The 20,434-nt window shown below is 50.6% G+C and overlaps 8 protein-coding genes across 11 annotated transcripts; 6 read left to right on the top strand and 2 right to left on the bottom strand.

The window, feature by feature from the left end:
* Positions 1–96: 96 nt before the first annotated feature.
* On the top strand, positions 97–6,437 carry LOC122613384. Of its 2 annotated transcripts, none has more exons than XR_006325685.1 (3): positions 97–298; positions 355–856; positions 6,304–6,418. XR_006325685.1 is itself a non-coding variant. In XM_043787536.1 (3 exons), the coding sequence occupies exons 1-2, from the start codon at positions 113–115 to the stop codon at positions 778–780; spliced, it is 612 nt and encodes a 203-aa protein (XP_043643471.1). In that variant the 5' UTR covers positions 97–112; the 3' UTR covers positions 781–783; positions 6,304–6,437. The 2 variants fall into 2 exon arrangements, 1 of the variants encoding a protein (XP_043643471.1); XM_043787536.1 differs by having other exon boundaries at positions 355–783; positions 6,304–6,437.
* LOC122613383 (rhythmically expressed gene 5 protein) lies at positions 766–7,476 on the top strand. 2 transcript variants are annotated; one of them, XM_043787535.1, is made up of 3 exons: positions 766–783; positions 6,304–6,493; positions 6,626–7,476. In XM_043787535.1, exons 2-3 carry the CDS (start codon positions 6,304–6,306, stop codon positions 7,186–7,188), a joined length of 753 nt encoding a protein of 250 aa, XP_043643470.1. In that variant the 5' UTR covers positions 766–783; the 3' UTR covers positions 7,189–7,476. The 2 variants fall into 2 exon arrangements, with proteins under 2 accessions (XP_043643470.1, XP_043643469.1); XM_043787534.1 differs by lacking the exon at positions 766–783 and adding an exon at positions 1,970–2,643.
* Positions 7,477–8,071: 595 nt separating this feature from the next.
* On the top strand, positions 8,072–10,385 carry LOC122613677 (NF-kappa-B essential modulator). Of its 2 annotated transcripts, none has more exons than XM_043787975.1 (7): positions 8,072–8,123; positions 8,362–8,811; positions 8,870–8,972; positions 9,031–9,338; positions 9,496–9,654; positions 9,713–10,075; positions 10,134–10,385. In XM_043787975.1, exons 2-7 carry the CDS (start codon positions 8,500–8,502, stop codon positions 10,260–10,262), a joined length of 1,374 nt encoding a protein of 457 aa, XP_043643910.1. In that variant the 5' UTR covers positions 8,072–8,123; positions 8,362–8,499; the 3' UTR covers positions 10,263–10,385. The 2 variants fall into 2 exon arrangements, with proteins under 2 accessions (XP_043643910.1, XP_043643909.1); XM_043787974.1 differs by having other exon boundaries at positions 9,713–10,081.
* LOC122613675 lies at positions 10,269–12,256 on the bottom strand. The gene is made up of 5 exons (XM_043787972.1): positions 11,442–12,256; positions 11,222–11,385; positions 11,056–11,165; positions 10,538–10,997; positions 10,269–10,486 (listed from the first exon to the last, which is right to left on the bottom strand). The coding sequence occupies exons 1-5, from the start codon at positions 12,152–12,154 to the stop codon at positions 10,398–10,400; spliced, it is 1,536 nt and encodes a 511-aa protein (XP_043643907.1). The 5' UTR covers positions 12,155–12,256; the 3' UTR covers positions 10,269–10,397.
* Positions 12,257–12,280: 24 nt separating this feature from the next.
* Positions 12,281–14,068, top strand: LOC122613676 (tyrosine--tRNA ligase, mitochondrial). The gene is made up of 5 exons (XM_043787973.1): positions 12,281–12,515; positions 12,589–12,921; positions 12,975–13,549; positions 13,609–13,797; positions 13,857–14,068. Exons 1-5 carry the CDS (start codon positions 12,379–12,381, stop codon positions 14,015–14,017), a joined length of 1,395 nt encoding a protein of 464 aa, XP_043643908.1. The 5' UTR covers positions 12,281–12,378; the 3' UTR covers positions 14,018–14,068.
* Positions 14,033–14,932, bottom strand: LOC122613679 (uncharacterized RNA-binding protein C365.04c). Its single transcript, XM_043787976.1, has one exon. It carries the CDS (start codon positions 14,857–14,859, stop codon positions 14,107–14,109), a length of 753 nt encoding a protein of 250 aa, XP_043643911.1. The 5' UTR covers positions 14,860–14,932; the 3' UTR covers positions 14,033–14,106.
* Positions 14,933–15,333: 401 nt separating this feature from the next.
* Positions 15,334–15,839, top strand: LOC122614602 (larval cuticle protein 9). The gene is made up of 2 exons (XM_043789206.1): positions 15,334–15,467; positions 15,525–15,839. Exons 1-2 carry the CDS (start codon positions 15,336–15,338, stop codon positions 15,789–15,791), a joined length of 399 nt encoding a protein of 132 aa, XP_043645141.1. The 5' UTR covers positions 15,334–15,335; the 3' UTR covers positions 15,792–15,839.
* A 93-nt stretch (positions 15,840–15,932) lies between these two features.
* On the top strand, positions 15,933–20,405 carry LOC122612598 (histone-lysine N-methyltransferase eggless). The gene is made up of 8 exons (XM_043786313.1): positions 15,933–17,057; positions 17,124–17,241; positions 17,296–17,585; positions 17,637–17,892; positions 17,954–18,459; positions 18,518–19,282; positions 19,344–20,045; positions 20,122–20,405. The coding sequence occupies exons 1-8, from the start codon at positions 16,020–16,022 to the stop codon at positions 20,326–20,328; spliced, it is 3,882 nt and encodes a 1,293-aa protein (XP_043642248.1). The 5' UTR covers positions 15,933–16,019; the 3' UTR covers positions 20,329–20,405.
* The last annotated feature ends 29 nt before the right edge of the window (positions 20,406–20,434 follow it).

The raw sequence follows: 20,434 nt of genomic DNA, 5'->3' as shown, positions 1-20,434 counted from the left end.
TAATTCCTGGAGTCGCCCGCATTTCACTGCCACTCAAAATGAGGGTGGATCTCAGTATATAAAGGCCTGCAATTGTGGAGCAGGAGTCAGGTGAAGCTTCAGTCGCATCAGCATGAGATTCATAACACTCCTGTCTGTTTCGCTCTTGGTGGCTATTGTGGCCATCAGCCAGGCGGATGACAGCAGTCCAGGATTCTTCCTAAAGATCACCAAGAACGTGCCGCGGCTCGGCAAGCGAGGGGAGAACTTTGCCCTCAAGAACCTGAAGACCATTCCTCGCATTGGACGAAGTGAACACGTGAGTAATAGCAAAGGACTTTTAAAGGATCTTAGTAAACCATGAACGATTTCCAGAGCTCTGTGACTCCTCTGCTGGCCTGGCTATGGGATCTGGATACGAGTCCCAGCAAGCGGCGCTTGCCCGCAGGGGAATCCGCCACGAAGGAGCAGGAACTTAACGTGGTGCAGCCCGTCAACTCGAACACGCTGCTGGAGCTGCTCGACAACAACGCTATTCCCAGCGAGCAGGTGAAGTTCGTCCACTGGAAGGACTTCGACCGTGCCCTCCAGGTGGATGCGGATCTGTACAGCAAGGTTATCCAGCTGGGCCGCCGTCCGGACCGGCACCTCAAGCAGACTCTTAGCTTCGGCAGCTTCGTTCCCATCTTCGGCGACGACCAGAACCCCGACTTCATGATGTACAAGAACAACGAGAATCAGGAGCTGTACGGCGGGGGAAATCGCTACGATCGCAACTTCCTTAAGTACAACACCCTGTGAGAGGTGAAGTATCTATCTGAAGTATTACAAATATTGATATATCCGGAACCTTGAAAATTATCCAAGGATTGAGCATGTAAGCCTACAAAGTATACAACTATAGTAGCTCTAGTCTTCATTAGAATGCTTTCCCATAAGTACATAAATGCGAAATAATCAACAAAATCCGCTTCTTGGGGCTGGCAAGAGAAAGTCGAGGTCCGGATTGCGGTCGCTGAAGCGGAGCCTTTCTTTATCGCATTCCCGGAAGGAATCGAATGGGAGCAGCGCATTAACGGCGCTTCTTTGACCAGGTCCACTCCACTCCACTCCACTCTGCATCGCAATCTGGCGAGTCAACAACCCAGCGGTCTCTTCTCGGCGGAGATGAGGGGCGGATGACTCAACGGAGCGAACGCGGGCTTATCAAATTTATGGGGCCCGTGATGTTAGGAATTTCCAGCGATTCCATCGCATTCCTCTGCTACCTTTTACCGACTTTTACCTCATAATTGAATTAGGCGATCTGGCCGCGAATTGAATTCCCAAACAGGATCATGGCGCCGTAGCATTTTGGAATCTAATGTCTTCATTTTGATTAATTAGCGAGCTGCTGTTAAGTATGCTGACCAGAATGCGCCACAATCGAGCGAGTAATCGCGCGGCTCATCAACCATTTCAATTACAAGCCCGGCTTGATCGGACTCTCGGACTCAGACGCGATGACGACGCAAACTTGACTTTGAAATTTTTGCAATGCCTCGCCGATGTTCGGCTCGGTGCTGGTTGTTATTGTTTCTGGCCTTTTTGATTGTTTACTTTGGCTTTTAATTTCTATTTCCAGTGCAAGCGTAGAACAAGTTTGCTGGTGGCAACAGCGGCTTAGGCGCGAAAAATGTGAGGGGGATCGGGAGTGGTGCTAAGATACCCGACTCGAAGGACCAAGAGGAACTATCTGCATGGGAATCCATAGTCTCTGGGATTAATGCCCCCCTCTTTGAGGTTCAATTCCTCGATGGCGCCCCTGCTCTTTTTGGGGGCTCCCGATCCCCCGCCCACTGCCGCTCTCCCTCTCGCTTTCGCTCCCGGCCGCTTTCGCTCCGCCGTGCGGTGGCTCTCTCTCTCCGCTATCCGCGATCCGCTCTCCCGCCGCCAAAGCCGATCTCAGATCTCAGAGCTTAAATACGTGTGGAGCGCCAGCGCCGTCCGAAGACGACTCACAGACATCGCCGCGCTCGGTTGTTCGACATAGTTATATAGTTATATGCCATAGTGCTGTGGTGCTGAAGTGCTCGCTCCGTTTCCGTTTCGCTTGGAATTCGCCGTTTTCGTGATCGACTGATCGGTGTTCGGTGGGCGCCCCTCCCTCTCCCTAAGCCGACTCCCCCATCTTGCCGAGAAACCGATGTGTGAAACAAGCTTTTGCGTTTCAAGCTGAGACACACGTACACCCAAAAACAGCGATAATACGAATAGTACGAATTGGCCACGCTCGTTGTTTGGCTAATTCAATTAAGTGCGTCGGACAGAAGAAAGCCACTTGGCTAGCAGCCGCAACCGAAACCGAAACCGAGTGATAATCCATCAAAACGCCACAAAGGCGCTTTTATTTGGGCCCTAAAAAAAGAAAGTCGCCGCACAAAGGTTACACAACCAAAGCGAGCAATTGACCCACGAAACTCGGACCACGGATCACGGATCACTCGGCCCGAATCCCCTGAACTCCCCGTGAAGTGCGGAGCACGCAACATCAAAAACAGCAACGCCACTATGACGACTGCGGCGAAAGTAATCTTGGCCTGCTGCCTGCTGGGCGCCTTCCACCTGCAGATCGGCTCCTCATCGGCCATTCCCATCTGGGAGTTCCTGACCCGCAACGAGAAGGTAAGCGAAAATGCACATTGCGCATACGCCGCGTGCGCCAGGTGCAGGTTGCGCATACGCCTCGTTTACTCCACTTACACTTACACTTACACACGGCCATTGTCCTTGGCATTGCGCATCTGTCGAGTTGAGTCTATTGAGTTCGCTCCAATCTGTCGAATCTAGCGCAGCGCTGCATACTTGATCAGCGGAGCATGCTCGTTAATAATAGCGATATTGATATTGATATTGGGTTTGATATGGATATGGATATGGTGTTGTGATAACTTCAATGAGTTCGCATATTAACGGCGCTCCGCGCGCTTCTGTTTTTGGGTTTCTCTCCGCACTTTAAGTCCGTCGAAGACAAAACAGCAAAGGAATGAATATGAATACGAGCATCAGCATGAATATGAATGGTTGACAAGACGCCGTTCATTGTCAGTGAGCGGTATTCGCTGCTCATTTGCATAACTGTACCGCGATTGGCATCGTAACCAACATGGCACAACAAATACTCGAGCCGAAAGCTGAAGAAGAACGGTCCTTGGCATAAATAGACGCCTGCGGAGTGCGGTCTTGACATTGGGCCTTATCAGCGCCGCGTCTGGCGAGGATTGTGCGGTATTGTGTGGTACAGTGGGGCCAGGCCTGGAAATATGGAAATACCGGATCAGTGCAGTGGGCAGCACCGGCTGGACAGCCACTTGATTTCGAGAGCGTTCGAGGGGAATCCGCTAGCTGGTGTTGCCAAAACATCGGCCAGCTGGTTTCACAACTGATGAAGCGAAAAGGTTATACCGCCTGGGATCTAACCGCGCGATTAGTCAGCCAATCCCCCAAAACAGCCGAGACAGCCGAGTTCGGTCGAGCGTAGAGAAAACATTAATTTTCATTTATGAGGAACAACAGTTTCAATTTACATTCGCAAGTGCCGCAAATTGCCAGCGCGCCGAGGAAAAACTTAATAATGGCTAAAAGCTTTTCACTTTTCTGCACAAATGTTTGTGCAACAAAGCGTGACAACGTTGCGGCAATTTTCTCCGCTGTTTTTGTTTATTTGGTGTTTTTTGGTTAATGAACTCCGCCAAAGTGGCGCTCAAAGTGGTCCGCTCATTAATTAGCCGCCGGACTTTAATTTATATGTATCTACATATACTCGCATATGTAGCGATTTGGCAGTCATTAGATCTTTGTGCCCCCTGCTGCCAGCGCATCAATCTGCTTTTCTGACCGCTAAGCACGCGAACTGCGCCTTAAATCCGCGGATCGAGACAATAGACCCCATCCGATCCCGGCCAGAAGTGATTGAAAGCCGCATCCGGCACCCCACACGAGTCTCTCGAAATGGGAAAATAATTTCTAAAAGGCAATTAGCTGCCGAAACGCTGAAAGGCAGCGACGCAGTTTGTGGGACGATACTTGCGATACCCAATACTCGATAATCGTCTTTTTGCACTTCATGTAAATTTCTAACCAGACTCGCCTCGGAACGATCGCTTTTAGGTGTATTTATAGAAGATGCTTCAGCTTCCTGCTTTTCGAGGTGACTCTACCCCTGCTCCCGACTATTTGAGCGCTTTCGATTTTCGATTGCAAAAATAAACAAGAAACAACAACTTAACAATTTGTTGTTGCCCTTATGTTTTCATGGGTGCAAACGCGTTTGGCCGGTTTGCGGTTCGGGCCCCAATAAATAAGTTATGTTCGCATTACCGTTTTGTTTTTACGTAAATATAAATATGCTGGGGCTGGGATCACAAACATGTGTAGTAATGGAACCCTTTGCCCATCGAATAGCCGATCGAACCGGAGTCATTACCTCGTCCGTTGGCTTTTTATTTTGTCTGTTATGAAATGTTTCATTTTCGTGGCTGTCTTTTTGTTGGTTTCTTTGGTTGCCAACTTCGATGTTTCATAATGTAACCTGCGCATATCAACAGGTTATTGACCGCCAGTCCGCTGGGGATGGCATATGGCATGTGGTATGGGCCAGGGGTTTACCCGGGGAAGCTTTTGGCCATCTCGGGGACTGAGTGCTGCCCATACCCACAAGGAAGCATGAGATCAGAGACGGGTAGCTCGGGCCAAGATCAGTGTGTCTATAGACCAGTGTCTAGACACTGGCTTTCGGAGAGTGCAAGTGCAGGGGATGTGAGCTCACTTCGCTGGAAGGCTAATGAATTACAACCTGTCCCCGACGATCTCGAATCAACATATCTTAATAAAAACGAGCGTATATTATATAAGCGCATTAAGTACGTGACTTTGACAACTCCCGCAAAGGCTTTTGGAATATTTGCACGCCAGGTTATAAATAAATTGCTGTTTTGCTGAATTTTCAATTTTGACTGGCTAATTATTTAATTGTGCCAGGGCCTGGACCATAAAATCCGGCCAGAGTTATTCCAATCAGATAACGCGCTTCTGACGCAGGCTTCCACTGGCGGAGGGCTGGACACAAAGGAACCCATTTGTTAGGTTAATCGCTGCCACCTCAAGTATTTGGGCAAAAGCACACACGGAGGGGTGCTGAGGTGGTACGATGGCATCCACTGCATTTCGCAGTTTGCACACGTTTGTGTGGCCCCACCGAGTGGGTAACGGTAATTGGTAATGAGAGCCAACCCACCAACCCACCAACCCGCCAACTCCCCAACTTTGGCCCCTCCAAGTCGATCCAAACCGATCCAAGCCGATCCGATCCGATCCATCCAATGCATTATGCAAACGGCGTAAAATTGTAAAACAAAAAGCAGAGCCAATGCAAATGAAGCTCTTGCTGGATTTTGAAGCAGATCAAGGGTATACACTTCTAGAAGGAGACTACGGACCCGATACTGGATCCCCTGCTGAAGTAACCCAGTTCCCCACATAGCTCTTTGTTCTGCTGTTTGCTCTTCCACTCTTTGTTAGTTTGGCTGTCTGCCGAGGGGGGTGCTAAATCGTGATCGATGCCGGATTCGGAACTTTTGGAACTTTCGGGGAGTTTCTGCTCTTTATGGCCACCGAATTAGCATCGGAGCAGAGGCGATCCACTTGACGTCACCGGCGACCAGAGAAATACCCAAACCACAGATGCAGATGTGTCACCGCAGTAGAACATTCGGCGCTAATTAAAAGTCCATTCAACGCTTCGCTGGCCACGGAGAATAGACAATGAGCTGCTGCTTTGGCCGCTGAACCGTAAACCCATACCCATACCCATACCCGTACCCGTACCCGTACCCATAGCCAGCCCATCCGAACTGGGGCACACATACCAGATGCCAGCCATCCAATCGCGCCCTGGGAGGCAGTTGCTCAACTCGCAGCCGCGCTGTCGAAATGCATTTCGTTTGTGCAACGAAAGTGCAATCATCTCCCGGCTGACACACACGCACCTTGCGAAACCTCCCCATTATGGGGCACAGGCAGCTCCACCTCTGCCCTGCGATACCCACGAGACGTGGTGTCATCGGCGAGGCGGAATATGATTACCTCAAACTTTCTTTTCAGCTCGTCGTCTGCTATAATAAAATCTAAGAAATCAACAGTCTCAGTCTGCAAGTTTTTTTGGAAACTAATATCAATACCATACTTGGCTTCTGAACAGAGAGTTGCTAAGCTGCTTTCTAATTGTAGTACTTGATTCTGTAACACAAATTGCCCCAAAGTAACCCCCGATTTTGTTCTCTGCAGATGTCCCACCTGTACTCCACATTCGCCCAATTGGTTAGCGTGCACTGCAAGTCAACAGCCGCCGTCGGAGGTCTCCCAGTGAACCAGTGCAAGCACAATCTGCTCGGCTACGGGTCCGCCAAGCTGCAGACGCTCTCCGACGCCCAGCTGGAGGCACTAGATCCGTATCAGCGCGACGCCAACGAGCTGAGTAAGTGCCCCTATCTGCGTGGGAGGGAGACTGATCGATTTCCGCGTCAGAACTTCCGCAGTGCGCAGTCGCGACGTGCTCGACGTGAGCTCTCAATCTCGATGTCGATCTGACCGCTCTTTTCTTCCGCAGTCTGGTTATCGATTATGCGGGACCATCCGAGCGGAGCCAGCCTGGTGACCACGAGGCAGCCGCTCCAGCAGCCCTTGCCCACTCCGCCCGCTTCCTCGCTGATCATCCTAACGCGCCAGCAGCTTCCACACGGAGCATCGCATGTTATCCAGAGCTCCGGTTCCGGCTCCGCCACCAATCCAATCTTCGAGAGTGGCGAGCAGAAGCACAAGTACGCCATGGACATGGACATGGCCTACGGCTACGGGCCCCAGTCCAGCAGTGAGCTGCCAGTGGCCGCCGCCCTGACTTCAGAGCCGCCCAAGAGATTCCTCACCGGACCTCTGGTGATCCGCGTGCGACCCGATGGCTCCCCGGTGGAGGAGGACAAGAGGATGCCACTGCCACGTGACGAGGACCTGCCCTACTTCCGCCTTGGTCTGGCCGCCGCCCAGCCCAACAGGCATCGCAAGATCGCCACCATCAGCGCCTTGAAGCAGCAGCACTTCGCCTCCATCCTGCAGAGCGACCTCCAGCCACCCCACCAGACGCAGAGGCGTCTGTTCCGCCAGCAGCAGGCGTAAGATCCCGGAGTGCCAGAGGATCCGCAGACCTAGACCTAAGTACTTGTGTGAATGTGATAGAGCAGATCAGGAGGTCATCCTGCATCGTAGAGTGCGAGAGTGAACGAATGAGCCTTCTAGTTGTAGCCGTTTGAGGAGTTTTCTTGAATGCACTTGAGCTTTAATGGAATTTCATATCGTATTCGTTTAAGTTTTTTTAATTTTATTTATTCGCGTGCATTAGCCGTAAGATCAAATAGAGATTCTTGAGTAATAAACCGCATGATGATTATCATTGTTACGAACGTATGAATTCTAAAATGTGCTGATGGAATGGGATGGAAATGGGGATGGGAATGGAGATGGAGATGGGGTCTCTGTACATAGCCAGTAACCGGTTGGTTATGGTAATGCGAAAGTCGCATCTCGGCCAGCCACCAGTTCCTTGTCGCGGGTTCCACTCACACCTACATTTAACACGCGAAAGCCTTATTAACCCACATCCACAGAGTTGAGGCCGAACAATGGAGGTACTGAATCCGGTTTGGCGGGTTCAGAACGCACTGCCAGGCCACCAAATGGGCCGGCCATTAGAATTTGCGAGTTTTGGCAATTACATTTCGGTGTAATTTCGCTGGCAACTGGTTTGTCTGGCTCAGGCCTTTAGGACGCGCCCATTAATCTCGGCCGTGCAACAAAGGAAGATAAATTGGGATGCACGTCACTGGGTTTGAATAAATGATGCCGGTACTTTCCACCGGACCTGGCAGTGCATGCACCTTCATAAGCACGAGTTTAAGGCGAGTAATCTGGCTTATTGAAATGAGCTTCTTTTGAATTCCGATAAGCGAGTCCGCCGACTGTCGATATCGATTCCGATTATTTCATATTTAAACGGTACGGCTGGAAAGTCTGCGGTCACACTGGTCCCAGATGTTATGGTAAAATAGTAAAAGGTAAATATTATTTCGCAGAAAATTGTATTTTCCACGAATCTGTTTGCAAAGCAAAGAGAGATAAGGTAGGAGGTAGTACTACTGATAAGTTATAAATCGAATACTCATTACCAAAGAGTGTATAAACATTGCGACGCGGCGAGGTAATTCCCACTGTAAATGAATCATTGTTCTAGAGCTCATATATTTAACATACATATGTATATCCTTGCAACTAACGTGTGTGTGTTTGTTTCAGATTTGCACGCTCGATTCCAAAAACAAGTTGGCGTTTCGTAATCCGTGCTGCGGAATTTATCGATCTAGCAAACACGCTACTGTTTGGATTTGGAAAAAGGGGATTTCCCTGAGTAACCTCTGATCGGAGACGTATCTGATGATTAAAACCAGTCAGTGCTACCGCGACAACGGCGACATGTCGGAGGAGGACTCGTTCGTCATCTTGGGTAGCTCGCCGTACTCCTCGCTCGTGCCGGACGGTTCCTTGGTGTCCGACGGCTTTGATGATGTGCAGGAGGCGCATGAACCCGTTGCCTCTACGAGCAACCAGCCACAAACAGTAAACAGTACTCCAGTCAGCATGACTGCATCACAACAGCAGCCCATATCGCTGGACTCTGAATCATCTCAGCACCAGTCCCTGGCGACCAGCTTCATCATGGGTGAAGTTCAATCCGATGTCCTGAAGGTGAGATTTTGATTACTTCTCGCTAGCTTCTTACATCAGTCCCTAAATCCATCCACAGAACAGTGTTTACTCGCAGTTTCCCAGCCTCTGCTCGCTGCAGGCTTCCGCAGAGGATGTAGTGAAGCTCCAGAACATGATGACCGAGTATCTTGCTCTAAAGAGTGAGTATTTTCTTCCCAGTAACCAGTAACCAGCAATAATCCGCCATTCTTCGGCCAGGCACACTTGACAAGGTGAACCAAACCATGCTGAATTACCACAAACTGACTCAGCAATGGCGCCAAGAAGCCGCCGACCGGGAACAGCAGTATAAGGAGCAGTTAAAAGAGTGCCAAGTGCAGGTCGAGACCCTTCGCGAGGAAAACCAAAAGCTGAAGGAGGACCTTGAGACGAAAATTGAGCAGATTGAAGTGGTGCAGTCCATCAGCCAAAAAGAGCAGGATGAGCTTCGTCAGAGTGTATCTGGGAAACAGTCACTGATCGACAATATGCGGGTGGAAATTGACAAGCTGCAACAGCTAAAAATGGTATGTATGTAGGTCGACCAGTTGCCCTTGCACCAAGCGATAGGAGAAATACTTGGGTAAAGGCTAGCACGCACTACTATCCACACTATAAACTGCGCAGTATCTTGCAAAAATAATCTCTGCTGTGCTCACCGCTCTTTGTGTTCTGATATTCCAGCACTCGTTTGAGTTCGTACCTGAGGACGGATCCCAAAAGGAACCTGACCCGAGCGTGGCTTTGCACTATGTGCAAAGGGACGAGCACGATCGCCAGGTGCGGGACCTACAGCGCCAACTTTCTAAGCTCTTAGCTGAAAACCTGGAGGTCGCTGACATGGTTTGTGTTTGTATAGTACTACGCGATGTTTCTACAAACTAACACCTACGAATTGCAGAAAAAAACCTATATCGAGGAGATCGACTGCTTAAAGGTTACCTTGGCGAGCGCCCAGGAGCTGATGCAGAAAATGCACCGGGATATTAACGAGCTGAAGGCAAAGGACATCCAGAAGCAGGAGGTGATCGAACATCTACAGACCCAAAACGATATCTACCGCAAGGACTTCGAAATGGAGCGGGCAGATCGCGAGAAAAATGCCGGCGAGAAAGATCAGTACCTTTTGGATTTGCGAGCACTGCAGAGGAGGAACCAGGAGCTAATCGAAGCTCTCGCTGAGTCCCACAAGGCAAGCAAGGCGAGCTCGACCGCTTCCTCGCTGAGCTCAAGCAGAAGCAGTTTGCGGGAGGAGCAGAGACCAGTAAGAGTACGCAGATTCCAATGTCCAGAAATGTCAAAACTCATTTTTGTTTTGGTAGGTTCTCGATCCAACAGGCGCCGCATCCCAGACTTCGGACACCACTTTGAGATGTCCCATCTGCTCAAAGTCCTTTAAGACTTTAAGCGTGCTCCAGAGTCACGTTAACGATTGTTTGGATAAAAACTAAGCACAATAACTAACCATAAATTTATTTTTATATATACTACATGGTATTGTTTAAGTTTAAAGATTGGCCAACCGGCAATATTGTATAAAAACACGAATTACAGTTACGTTAGCAATGAAAAACTACGAGAGTCCCTCAGAGTTTGCTGCGAATGGGCGGCATTTCCAGAGACCAGACGCGGTGTACATCTGGACTGGCTACCAGATTGCTAAGCACATTTACGTCTGCAAAGAATTGAGATAAGCTACAACCCATCAATTAAACACTCTGCTCACCATTAGTGCGCGCAAACTGCTGCAACGTGTTGCGGATATCACAAATTGGAATGGCTGTATTTATATTTGGGTAGACGACGTCGTCTAATTTAATGTTGGACACACAGACGCCTAGAATGCATCCGTTCTGGTCGAACATCGGTCCTCCACTTTGACCCGCCTGCACGCTACCATCGGACATAATGGCACCAGTGTCGCACTTGATGATCCTCCCTTGGAAAATCGAAGGATTGAAGTCGTACCTGAAGCTGAAGTTAACGTAGTAGGGAAAGCCTGCGTTGTACACCATTTGCCCGATGGTGGCCGGACTCCTGGCCAGTCGCACGCAGCATCGATCCGGCACATCCTGCGGAGCAGTGAGTAGCGCCAGGTCGAAGGGCTTATCGCTGTCCGGATTGCACCAAATCACCTCAGACTGGAACTCGCGATCAGCAGCACGGCAATTAACAGTCTCAATGCTCTACGGGAAAGTCAATAATTTAGTGCACCAAGGCTGAGAACAACCCATGTTTGCATACCTGTCCCACCACATGTGCACAGGTGAGGATGAAGCGCTTGTTGTGAACTCGTATGAATGTCCCGGTGCCTTGTTGGCCCGCCGACTCAATGACCACAATTGTGCGCTCCCCTGGAACGGAAGCATGTAATTACTTGGAGATCAGCGTGAAATCAGTCCCAATTTACAGGCAAAACTCGAGGGCGCTCGACTCAGCTGGAATGCTGTAGTGGACATGCCGAGCTGTTCCATAAAGTTGCGTAAAAGGTAGCCAAAGTTCGCGGCCAGTGTCAGGTTGACGTTTTCCTGATGGCGCTGGAACGAAGTGCATATCACAATGCCAACGAGCCGCCTGATGAACGGAAATGTTTGGTATATTACTATTATTACTTTGTGACCATCACCTACAGCTTGTTGTTGAACACTGCAGAGCCTTCACAGCCCAGTGGCAAAGCATTTGAAATGGCAAACAAGCAGCCACTGCGTCCCATAACGTTGGACACCTTTCCAATGCTGATGGTCTTGTAGAAGTTCTCCAGGCCAAAGGGCGAGCACATGACCAGCACGTCGTCCAACGTGTGCAGGGGCTGCAAGTGTCGCAAGTAGTTGCCGATGTGCGCGAGGAAGCGCTTGAAGGACTCCTCCCTTTCGGGCTTTCGCAGGCCCAGCACCACAAAGCTGGAGCGCAGCACCTCACCCGCATCGCCGGAGTCAGCGGTGAGTAGTATGTGGTGCAAGTTGCGGCTTACCTCGTCGGCACAGAACACGTACAGCGGATGGGCAGTGAAGCGGGAGAGGATGTGTGGTTGCCGCGAACCAGATGCAGTGTTGGGCCTCGGCCGTCGTTGCTGCGGATCGAAGGTAACCTGAAAATGTAGCGAGCGGATGCGCGCACCCTCCTCCTGCTCCTCATTCTGGACATCCAGCAGTTGACCCCGCTGCAGCCTGGAGACAATGGCCTTGTTCTGCGCTCCTTTGTCCCCGTCACCGTCCAATACCAGATGAGGTTGCAGAATGCTTCCCGAACTGATGATCACTTCGTTGTTGATTATGATCGCGGACTGCTTCGCGGCCGGTGGACTGGTGACCTCCAGCAGGGCGTGGCGTATCTTCAGGAGCATTATCTCTAGATCTGATTATGATATAGCCCTGTCATGGAAAACTGCGTTTGCTCTAAGCGGAACCTTTGTGTTTGGACTCCGATGCTGCCATTCGCAGCGACAACCAGCTGTTTGTCCACCAAAACAAACCAGATTTTGCCATTCACCGCGCGCCGATCAGCTGATGGCTCCAACCTCAAAGCTAGTCCATGTAAAAATTTAAAATTTCTAAGGAGCTTTGCATAATGTTGCCTCTGCGCCGGAGTTTGCTGAAACCGCTCCAGGATGTTATCCGACATAGCCATCGCCACCTGGCGCAGAAGAACCTCCTGGAGCTCACAGATCGAGGCTTTTTTCAGGGCATATTTCCTGACACAGCGGCGTAAGTACTGGGTCATCTGCAAGTAAAAGAATCTTCTATTCCCATTTCATCTATGAAAACTGCTGCTCCACAGTCCCAGGATGAAACAGCTATTCACCAGCGGCCAACAGAGCATCTACGCAGGATTCGATCCCACCGCCGACAGCCTACACGTGGGCAACCTGCTGGTAATAATGGGCCTGATCCACTGCCAAAGAGCCGGCCACAGACCCATTGCACTCGTAGGAGGAGCAACTGGCCTCATCGGGGACCCCAGTGGACGCAAGACAGAACGCAACCAACTGGGCGAGACGGTGATCGAGACCAATCTGAAGGCCATCGAGCAACAGCTTCGCCAGGTGTTCGAGAATCACGAGAACTGCCTCTGGGACTCTAAGAAACAGAAATCCCCACTGGCTTCCCTAACGTGAGTGTGTAGTCTACGTCAGGCTGCGTTAATCTCCTTCTAATCTCCCGCAGAATTGTCAACAATGCCGACTGGTACGCCGACCTGCAGCTCATCGACTTTGTGGCCAACATGGGACGGCATTTTCGCATGGGATCCATGCTCTCCAGATCCTCGGTGCAGTCACGTCTGGAGTCGGAGGACGGGATGAGCTTCACCGAGTTCACCTACCAGATTTTCCAGGCCTACGACTGGCTGCACCTCCTGCGCCGCCACAACTGCTGCTTTCAAATGGGAGGCTCCGATCAGACGGGTAATCTAATGACTGGCCACGAGCTCATTAGCCGCGTAGAGCGGAAGCGAGAGGTCTTCGGGCTCACCCTGCCACTGGTCACGACGGAGGAGGGTGATAAGTTCGGCAAGTCGGCGGGCAACGCAGTGTGGCTGGACGGTAACAAGACCTCGCCATTCGCCCTCTACCAGTTTTTCCTGCGCATGCCGGACTCCGAGGTGGAAAAGCTTTTGAAGCTGTTTACCTTTATTCCGCTGCCCCACGTGGAGCAGTTGATGCGGGAGCACACGAAGGAGCCCGAGAAGCGGAAGGCGCAGACTCTGCTGGCTGAGGACGTGACTCTGCTGGTTCATGGAGGTAGTACTCTATATCATTTCATTCTGTGTATCGGTGGTTAAGAAGTTTTCAATTCACAGAAAGTGGACTGAAGCAGGCGGAACGGGTGACGAATGCCTTGTACAAAGGCAACGTGGAGGGCTTAGCGGAACTCAACCTTCCCGAGATCCAGCAGACCTTTCAGGGGGCCACTATGGTGAACCTGCTGACCGAGCCCGGAATGTCCATCCTGGAGCTGGCTATGAAGGCGAAGTGCTTTCCCACAGAGAGTAAGTTGTCTCTGTGTGTTAAGAAAATGGAACTTAAACGAATTTTGAACGCTCTCTAGCCGATGCTGTACGTATTATAAACGCAGGCGGATTTTACGTTAACCAAAAGCGGGTGCAGAACATCGCAGAAGTGCTTACTACGGGCGTGCACATCCTGCGCAACGGAATTTCACTGCTGCGCGTGGGCAAACGCAACTTCTATATTGTGCGCTGGCAATAGTGAACAGTAACCTTCTTATCCGGTAATGTTAACTTTTAATATTTGTTAAATAATCATAGATTGGCTTACATTGTAAGAACTTATGCTATTTATGTGGGTCTGGGTGCGGGCTTCTTGCGCCACCGCTTTCGCGCCAGCATTTCCTTGGCCTTCTCCTTTTTCAGGTCCTTGTCGTAGAACTTGCCGCTCTTCGTGAAGGTCTTCTGCTCGTTGCGCATCTCGGCCAGCTTCCGGTTTTTCTGCTTGATAATGTTCTTCTTGTTAGCAGACTTCTTCTTGCCCGCCTCCGAGATCTGCACCTTGATGTTGCGGCCCTGCAGCTCTGTGTTGTGCAGCCGGAAGGCGTTCTGGAAACTGCTCAGATCGGCCATTTCCACAAAGGCGAAGCCACCTCGTCGCTTCTTGGGGATGCGGATGGATTTGACCGTGCCTGCTGCGCTGAAGTGCAGCTCCAGGTCGTCCTTTGTGGTTTCGAAGTTTAGGTTCGTCACGTAGAGGACGTGTCTGTTGGTTTTAGATGCGCCGCGAAGCAGTGAAGTCAGCTGGTCACTGGTTATTTGTCCATTTTCCACGGATTCCTCTTCCTCGGCTCCGGACGCAACACTGTCCTCCGCGGCTGCCTCGTCATCAGACCCGGCCTCAACCTCGCTGTTACTGTCCTCCGGGTCACTGCGATTCCGTCCGTCCTCCTTGTCGACATACGTGCCCTCGAAGATCTCCTTTCGCTTTTGGTCATCGAAGTTTCCCAACAGATCCGCAGTGTCGTCGTTGACTGTGCGCCGCACCCGCTTGGCTTGGATGAAAGCCTCCACCTCATAATCACTGCCAGAGTCGCTGGCCATCGTGTTATTTCTGGGGGGGATTGCAGTGCACACGGATACGCAGACACCACCACGTGGGATTCCCTCTGAATGGCAAAAATCTGTGCGGTCCCAGGCATTTTCCAGCACTGGCTAGCTGCGCGCCAAGAAATTTAAATCTGAGTATATTGCAATCGCAGCTTGACGGAAACCGGTTGCATCTGCGGGAGCCAAATCCGCCATCTAATGGAGTTATGCGAAAATTATGCTAATAGACGATATCATCGATGGAATAGACCGGTTAGCTCTTATCAGCTAAAAATTGATCGAGCGTTGTTGACAATTGATGAACGGGCTGCTTTGGGTATATTCCGCGAAGATCTTCTCAGATAACCCCATGAATATGATATGCCGAGTGGCCGAGTGGGGCGATAATTAATGCCTGCAGAATGACTGCATCAATGTCTTTTGTTTAATTAAGATAAACGACCGCTGGGAGCCAGTTATAAAGAAAATTTATGCAATTGGCCATTCCGGCCGGTAAAATGCCAAGGGAGAGCTATAAAAGCGCAGTATTCGGCAACAGGCAGTCAAAATTGTTTCGCAATCTATCAGCACACACATCCCCCTTACCAACCATGAAGTTCGTGGTAGGTGCCATCCAATCTGTGTCTTGGGACAACTCTGACCCTCGATCTGTCCTGTAGATCGTTCTTGCCTGCCTTTTGGCCGTGGCCTTCGCCAACGAGGAGGCTGATGTTCTGAAGAACGACTCCGAGGTTAACGTGCTGGACTTCAACTACGCCTATGAGCTGTCCAACCACATTCGCGCCGTGCAATCTGGAGCCCTGAAGGAGCACGACAACTGGGTTGTTTCCGGGGAGTACGAGTACGTGGCCCCCAACGGCAAGACCGTCAAGGTGGTCTACACCGCCGATGAGACCGGCTACCACCCAAAGGTCGTCGAGGCCTAAGACACCTAAGACACTCTTTTCCGTAGACCGAAATGAAAAATAAATCCATTGCAGCACCGTACTTTTTGAATTTCCGTTCTTTTGGTTTTGGGTGAATGGTCACTCTTCTTCTTTCTGCCGCTGAAATCCAGGGCTGGAAAATTACCAGCGAAATTGTATACAATGCAATCGCTTGGCTCGTAATTTATTTGCATTAATGTGTAAAGTTAAGTAAACTTATTTAAAAGCATGTCTGGGGAGTCAGCAGCCATGGACTGCGCAGAGAGCAGTGGAATCACAGTGGTGGATGACCAGGAAACACCTGCGCCAAGGGAAAAAACTTGCAGGTCGCCGGTGGTTGAAGGAGAAAACAGTTTGGAGTCCACCGTGTCGGCAGAAAAAGAAGGACAAGCCGCAAAAGATGTAGAGATGGAGGACCTGACACTCGAGGATCCACCACAGACTGAAGCCATCGATGCACCTGGTACAACCAGGAAGCAAACCCCAGATGGAGGTAAGACCCCTGATGAACCTGGTATAAGAGGCGACGAAGCGGAGGACCCCAAGAAGGGAAACAAGGAAGATGTCAGTATCGACATTGCAAGCAGCCCGGTACTGGTAGCAGTGGACTCGGACAGCAGCGTCGAGCTAATAGAGAGTCCTGTTAAATCCTCCTCCTCCGACGAAAGTGCCAAATACCCCCCGAAATCAGATACTGTTGATGGAGCTGCGGCCGTAGAAGCTAAAGAGGCCGAGAAATTGACGGATAGCAGCATCGATCTGATCAGCAGTCCCACATCCGAGAGTACTCCCGAGAAAGATGAAGGGATTAAAAAGCAGGAGCAACAGAAAAATGAGCATGAACCTGACGACTCCACAAAGGAAACAGAAGCTCCTGGCATGGAAGTAGATCAGGACGTTGAAGATTCAATAAATCGACGAACCGAAGAAAACAAGATAGTGGAAACATCAGAAGAGCATAAACCTGTTAGCTCAATGGAAATCGAAGAGCTCCAAATTGTTGATAAAAAGAAAGAAGTCCTTGAGGTGGAGCTGGAAAAGGGCACTGTTCCTAAAGCTGCACAGGATGAGCAGCTAAGCGATTTGCCATCAGATGGAGATGTGTTCTACGACAAGGATTGTGTCAATTGCAATTGCAAGAAGCTTCATAAACAGTACGTGTTGGCCAACATGGCCACTTTGAACTTTTACCAGGTGGTCCGAAAGAATTCCAAGCAGCAGTTCCTCTGCATGGGATGCCATGACACAGCCATGGACTTGTATGAGGTCAAGTAGCACACTTCTATTTACTTAACTTAGAAGGTAACTCAAAGGGCTTTTTTCGTAACTTAGGAATATGCAGGTCAACTGCTGGCCAAGCAGCCACTGCTACTGAAGGACTTCCACCAGGATCACGCCGACTTTGTGGCTCTGGACAGCAGCGATGAGGAGGAAGAGGAGAAGCAGCCAGGTGAGACTGCTACCATGATTAAAATAACCCACTAACTATCTTTTATACGCACAGAAAAATCGGACTTTTCGAAAAACAAGCTGCAGTTCATTGAAGAAGAACTCGAAGATGCCATTAAGAATGTGCTTAACAAGGTGGATTTTACGGTTCAGCTATCCTGGTCAAAAACGATTCTCCAGGCGAAAGCGGACCACTTGGAGCGACAATTCGCACTGGCAGATGTGGAACTCGAAAAAGTTCAGTCCACCGCTGACAAAATGCACTGTGCCCTGTATAATTCGTGTCCGGTGGCACACAAACATCTGCCCTCCCTGGATATCGAACCCAGTGTTAGTGACTACGTGGTAAGTCGAATGTGATACCGTTTGGAATCGTTTTAACCACCATTTACTCAGCATCAGGTTCCACCTGCTGGCGAAATCGTACGTCCTCCAATCCAATTGGGAGAGACATATTACGCTGTGAAGAACAAGGCTATTGCCAGCTGGGTGTCCATTAAGGTGATCGAGTTTACCGAGAGCACCGCCATCAACGGAAACACTATGAAGAGCTACAAAATTAGGTACCTCAACACGCCGTACCAGATGATCAAGACGGTGACTGCCAAGCACATTGCCTACTTTGAACCACCGCCAGTGCGACTAACTATTGGTGAGTTACCAATATAATGGATAATTGTTAATCATAATCTAATCCATTCATTGTGTACTAGGAACTCGCGTGATTGCGTACTTTGATGGCACCACTTTGTCGCGGGGCAAGGATAAGGGCGTGGTGCAGAGCGCCTTTTATCCTGGCATCATCGCTGAGCCGTTAAAGCAGGCTAATCGTTACCGCTACCTGATATTCTACGACGATGGCTACACCCAGTACGTTCCGCACCGGGATGTCCGGCTAGTTTGCCAGGCTTCCGAGAAAGTGTGGGAGGACGTACACGCCGCGTCGCGCGATTTCATACAGAAGTACGTGGAGAAGTACTCCGTGGACCGTCCCATGGTGCAATGTACCCGGGGCCAAAGCATGAACACTGAATCGAACGGCACCTGGCTGTACGCGCGTGTCATCGACATCGACTGCAGCCTGGTGTTGATGCAGTTTGAGGGAGACAAAAACCACACGGAGTGGATATACAGGGGTTCATTGCGCTTGGGTCCTGTCTTCAGGGAAACCCAGAACACTATGAACAGTTCAAGCTCACAGCAGATGCGTGTTCCAAGAGTAAGCATCGTGCCCTTTCATCCTTCGGCTCTCACTACAATATTTGTTTCTTTTTCAGCGCACGGAGCCCTTCATCCGGTACACCAAGGAGATGGAGTCCAGCAGTAAAGTGAATCAGCAGATGCGGGCCTTTGCCCGCAAGAGCAGCGCCTCCGGGCAGAATGTCGCATTGGCAGCAGCTGCATCTTCATCAGCCAGCCCTGCCGGAGGACGCACCAATGCAGCCGGTGCCAGCACAAGTAGCAGCGCTAGTGCAGTGCGGCACCTGAACAACTCGACAATCTACGTGGACGACGAAAACAGGCCCAAGGGCCATGTAGTTTACTTTACAGCGAAGCGGAATTTGCCTCCCAAAATGTACAAATGCCATGAGTGCAGCCCGAACTGCCTGTTTAAGATCGTTCACCGTCTGGACAGCTACAGTCCGTTGGCCAAGCCACTGCTCTCTGGCTGGGAACGTCTAGTCATGCGCCAGAAGACCAAGAAGTCCGTGGTATACAAAGGACCTTGTGGCAAAAGCTTGCGCAACCTGGCCGAAGTTCACAGGTATCTTCGAGCTACCGAAAATGTATTAAACGTAGACAACTTTGACTTTACGCCCGACTTGAAGTGCCTGGCGGAGTACTCTATTGATCCCTCGATCGTGAAAGACACGGACATTTCAAAGGGACAGGAGAAGATGGCGATTCCGCTGGTAAACTACTACGACAACACACTGCCGCCCCCATGCACCTACGCCAAGCAGCGTATCCCCACCGAGGGTGTGCATCTAAACCTAGACGAAGAGTTCCTCTTGTGCTGCGACTGCGAGGACGACTGCTCGGTAAGACAGCTTTAATCATCGCAATTTATACCTGCCTTCCAATCCTTTGTTTCCCTACCAGGACAAGTCCAAGTGTGCCTGTTGGCAGCTAACGGTGGCGGGCGTGCGGTACTGTAACCCAAAGAAGCCCATCGAGGAGATCGGCTACCAGTACAAGCGGCTCCACGAGCACGTGCCCACCGGCATCTACGAGTGCAACTCGCGATGTAAGTGCAAGAAGAATTGCCTGAACCGAGTGGTGCAGTTCTCCCTAGAAATGAAGCTGCAGGTGTTCAAGACCTCGAATCGGGGATGGGGCCTGCGCTGCGTGAACGATATCCCCAAGGGCGCCTTCATCTGTATATACGCGGGTCATCTGCTCACGGAGACAATGGCCAACGAAGGCGGACAGGACGCCGGCGACGAGTATTTCGCGGACCTGGATTACATAGAGGTCGCTGAACAGTTGAAAGAGGGATACGAGTCGGAGGTGGACCACTCGGATCCGGACGCAGAGGAGGACAACGGGGGACCCGATGCCGAGGACGATGATGACTTCCGGCCAAACTATCACTATCAGCGGAAGATCAAGCGCACTTCCAGGAGCAACTCCACGCAGAGCAGCGAGTTGGACTCGCAGGAGCGTGCGGTGATCAACTTCAACCCAAATGCCGATCTGGACGAGACGGTGCGCGAGAACTCGGTGCGTAGGCTGTTCGGCAAGGACGAGGCGCCCTACATCATGGACGCCAAGACAACGGGCAACCTTGGGCGATACTTCAACGTGAGTTGAAATTTTTACTTTGTGGCTTTCTCTTTATCATTCCTTTATGTCTGTTGATACTCTTCCTTTTCCGCAGCACTCGTGCAACCCCAATCTCTTCGTGCAGAACGTGTTTGTGGACACCCACGACCTGCGTTTCCCCTGGGTTGCTTTCTTCTCGGCCGCGCACATCCGCTCCGGCACCGAGCTGACCTGGAACTACAATTACGAGGTGGGCGTAGTGCCCGGCAAGGTGCTGTACTGCCAGTGTGGAGCACCCAATTGCCGCATCCGTTTGCTCTAAGTCCTAGTTTAAGTTAGAGATACATAAGCGAAATTTCTTAATTGAAAACTGAATTAAAAATTGAAATTTAAACAATATTTGGTCACCCTAACGGAAACATCGCATG

The sequence above is a fragment of the Drosophila teissieri genome, chromosome 2R, assembly GCF_016746235.2.
Source record: "Drosophila teissieri strain GT53w chromosome 2R, Prin_Dtei_1.1, whole genome shotgun sequence".
Lineage (NCBI taxonomy): Eukaryota > Metazoa > Arthropoda > Insecta > Diptera > Drosophilidae > Drosophila > Drosophila teissieri.
The sequence above is the reverse complement of the archived record's forward strand: the minus strand, read 5'-3'. Positions and strand labels throughout refer to the sequence as shown.